The following is a 3,101-nucleotide window of genomic DNA, read 5'->3' on the forward strand; positions in this document are numbered from 1 at the left end:
CTCACGTGGTTGCAAGAGCTGAAGCAGATGTGAGGTCTGAGCCCAGGCCTAGTGCAGAGGCTGCTTCCTTCTTTTGCCCCTCCCTCTTTCAAGGCCTAATCGTACTTCCCAGCTGAGAAACCCTTTGGGATATGTGGGTAGGGGAATGGGGAGCTTTTCCGATGCTCCTGGAAACAAGCAAGATCCTTCAGGCTTCCTGTGCCTCCCTCCTACCAAGTCCTGCCCATCCAGTCCCCTCTGCCCTGGGGCTTGGCGGCCAGTGCGGCACTCAGGGAGCCCCACTTTCGGGAAACGTCTTGGCTCCTTTGGAACCCACTCAGCTGTGATGGCTTTACTCACTTTCTCTCTTCTCTGCCCGTCTGGCTGGCAGAGATGGTTCCATATCTGTGGGCTCTGGGGCCCACATGAGCCCACCACACCTGGGAACTGTAGACCCACTGTGGGCAAGATGCGTGTTCTGAGCTGCCTCCCACAGCGGGGACAGGATTGACCGAGGTGATGCAGGCACCCACAGGATGGTTGCTCAGACCATGGCTGACCGTGCTGGTGTTGAGACTGGTCTGTGCTGAGGGGTAGGATGAAGGTCACTTGCCTCATGGGATTGAACCTTAGTGTGACCTGACAGAACATAGCTGTCCTGGCCCCAGGCACGTCAGTTAGGAGGACTGTCCTGTTAAGTGGGACGGGACTATGTGCCTGTACGTGTGTTAACCAAAGTCACTGCCCTAGACTTTCAAGCTGCTGGAGTTTTTGTCTGCTTATTTGTTTGTTTTTAAGTTTTCAAAAATGACCAACAAAGTCACGTTGAGCTGCTGCTTCTAGTCAGCTCTTGTCTACATGGCGTAGCCTTTTAGCCAGCAGGAGCTTCAACTGAGAAAACCCTGTCGAAAAGGTTCCACCTTAAGAAGCCTACCAGGCACCCCCTTAAATATGCCATTTCCCAACATTCCAGGCTCTGTGTTGATCTTCATTTCCTGTCTTTCTTCTACACACACACACGCACACGCACGCGCACGCGCGCGCGCACACACACACACACACACACACACACACACACACACCCTCTCTCCATCTCTCCTTTTCCAATTTGCTTCCCTCTGGAGTCATTCCATGTTCCAGAGCTGGAAAGCAGATGTGAGCAGAGTTGGACCCAGACACACAGCCGCTCCTGATTCCCTTGCATCTCTCTGCCTGGAATCTAATTTTATCCATGTAACCCTGAAGGAACACACGGGGTTTGAAATGGGAGCACTCAGGGCAATGAGCTGGCCTGACCGTCACTCCCAGGAGACCCCACTCCCCATCTCTCCACAGCGTTCTCATAGAAAAGCACCTGCAACAGCCAGCAGGTACCTTGCATCTTTTCTCCGAGATGCAGGAGCACCAGCTTCTGGGCCTGATGCTTTCACCAGCTCTCTCTGTGACTCTGCTACTTGCTTGCTTTTCCGAGTCTTGGTTGTCACCTCATATGTAAGATTAGGCATCTCAACTAGTCGTTTCCATCCCCCCTTGAAATTCTATGCTTCTCTCTGCCAACATCCTGATTTCTATCCATTTGTTCACTGATATCTGCCTTGAAAGACCCAAAGAGGGGGCCAGATGGGTGAGCTTCAGTTAGCCTGGTCCATGTTCCTATGATAGAAGCATAAGAAGCCACCTCCTACCTGACCTTTCCAGCAAAGTTGACAAAAACTTTAACTTTTGCATTTCTTTTTCTTCCACCTAATGAGTACCCAGGAACAAGGTCAGATTGGGGAGATAGAGGAGGGGGTATTGTCAGACATCTGGCATGGGGGAGCCATTCCAAAGAGCCAGATGTGTCCAGGGAGCACACAGGGACATTGCAAAACAGACTTGGGGGCACTGACAACTGCTGGACTAGGAGCTGAGCTCCCAGTGGGTCTGGGTAGAAGCTCAACACCATGGGGGAAAAAGGGAAAAGCTTGTTTTCAGAAGTCATCAAATCACCTAAAATTAAGTCATCCCTGTCAAATGTTTTTTTTTCTTGTTTATAGGTTTCTAGTTTTGTTTTCATTTTGTTTGTTTCATTTTGTTTTTGTTTGGCCATACCAAAGGTTTTAAAGTTTTATCCAGTCATGTGCTTTAGTCTTTCCATTTATGGTTTCAGCTTTTGGAATCCCGTTTAGGAAGGTTTTCTCAACCCCCAAGATTGGCAAAAATATTCATAACTTGCATTTTTTATTTTGCTATACATGGTAAGGCCAGGGTCCCACTTGTGTTTCCTAACTGGATAATCAGTCACCCCCAAATCACTCACTGAATAGTCCATCCTTACCTCACTGATTTGAAATGTCCCCTCTAGCGCTGCTCTGTTTGTGGACTGTCCATCTGTCTGCCATCTCTGCACAGTACCTACACTTTGCCCACTCAGTCATTCTTCTTTATAGACGTCTTCCTAGTTGGTTTCACTGTGTCCGTCCTTCTGCATAAAATTTTGCGGCTACATTATCCCTGCATTTTGCAGAAGAGAAAAACATGAGCTCCAGGGTAGGGACTTGTCCAAGGTACCGTAGACCATAACTTGAGTTTCCTAACTCACCTGGGCTACCTCTTCGCCTCTCTGACAATCGGGCATTTACTTCTAGATACTTTCTCATTTCTTATCTCTAGAATTGTGTTCTAGTGATTGTGAGGTAGCAGGCTGTTATGAAATTTACCTTTTGGGCAGCCCAAAATTTGAGGAATCGTCTGACCTGAAGGTCCCATGTCTGCCTGACTTTGCAGAGTTTGAGAACCCACACCAAGAAGAATCAAGCAAAGAACAAGGAGAAAGAGAGGAAGAAATGGTGTTCTGGGTGTCTCTTCTACCTGCCCTCAGTTCCACTTCTCTCCACCGTGGGATTGCCAAGTGTCTTGTAGAACGCAGAATAGAAGGCTTAGCCGGGCAAGGCCAAATGGAGCTTGGGTCTGGGAGTCAGGCCTCAGTGCTCTAATGACCCATGTCCCACTCCTCCCCCATAGATACCTGGGCAAAGAAGGCTGGGCACCAGCATCCTACCTGAAGAAAGCCAAGGATGACCTGCCAGCACGGAAGAAGAACCTGGCGGGCCCAGTGGAGATCATAGGGAACATCATGGAGA

General features: G+C 49.2%; 1 protein-coding gene across 1 annotated transcript in view; it reads left to right on the top strand.

Moving 5' to 3' along the window:
* The window catches only part of SH3PXD2A (SH3 and PX domains 2A), a 214,242-nt gene that overhangs the window by 201,043 nt on the left and 10,098 nt on the right, over positions 1 to 3,101 (top strand). The window contains 2 exon segments of the mRNA XM_025039155.1: positions 2,983 to 3,098; position 3,101. The exon segment at position 3,101 is cut by the window's right edge and continues 209 nt beyond it. Coding sequence (XP_024894923.1) covers positions 2,983 to 3,098; position 3,101 — 117 coding nt within the window.

This window comes from Pteropus alecto, unplaced genomic scaffold (assembly GCF_000325575.1).
Source record: "Pteropus alecto unplaced genomic scaffold, ASM32557v1 scaffold177, whole genome shotgun sequence".
Taxonomy (NCBI): Eukaryota; Metazoa; Chordata; class Mammalia; order Chiroptera; family Pteropodidae; genus Pteropus; species Pteropus alecto.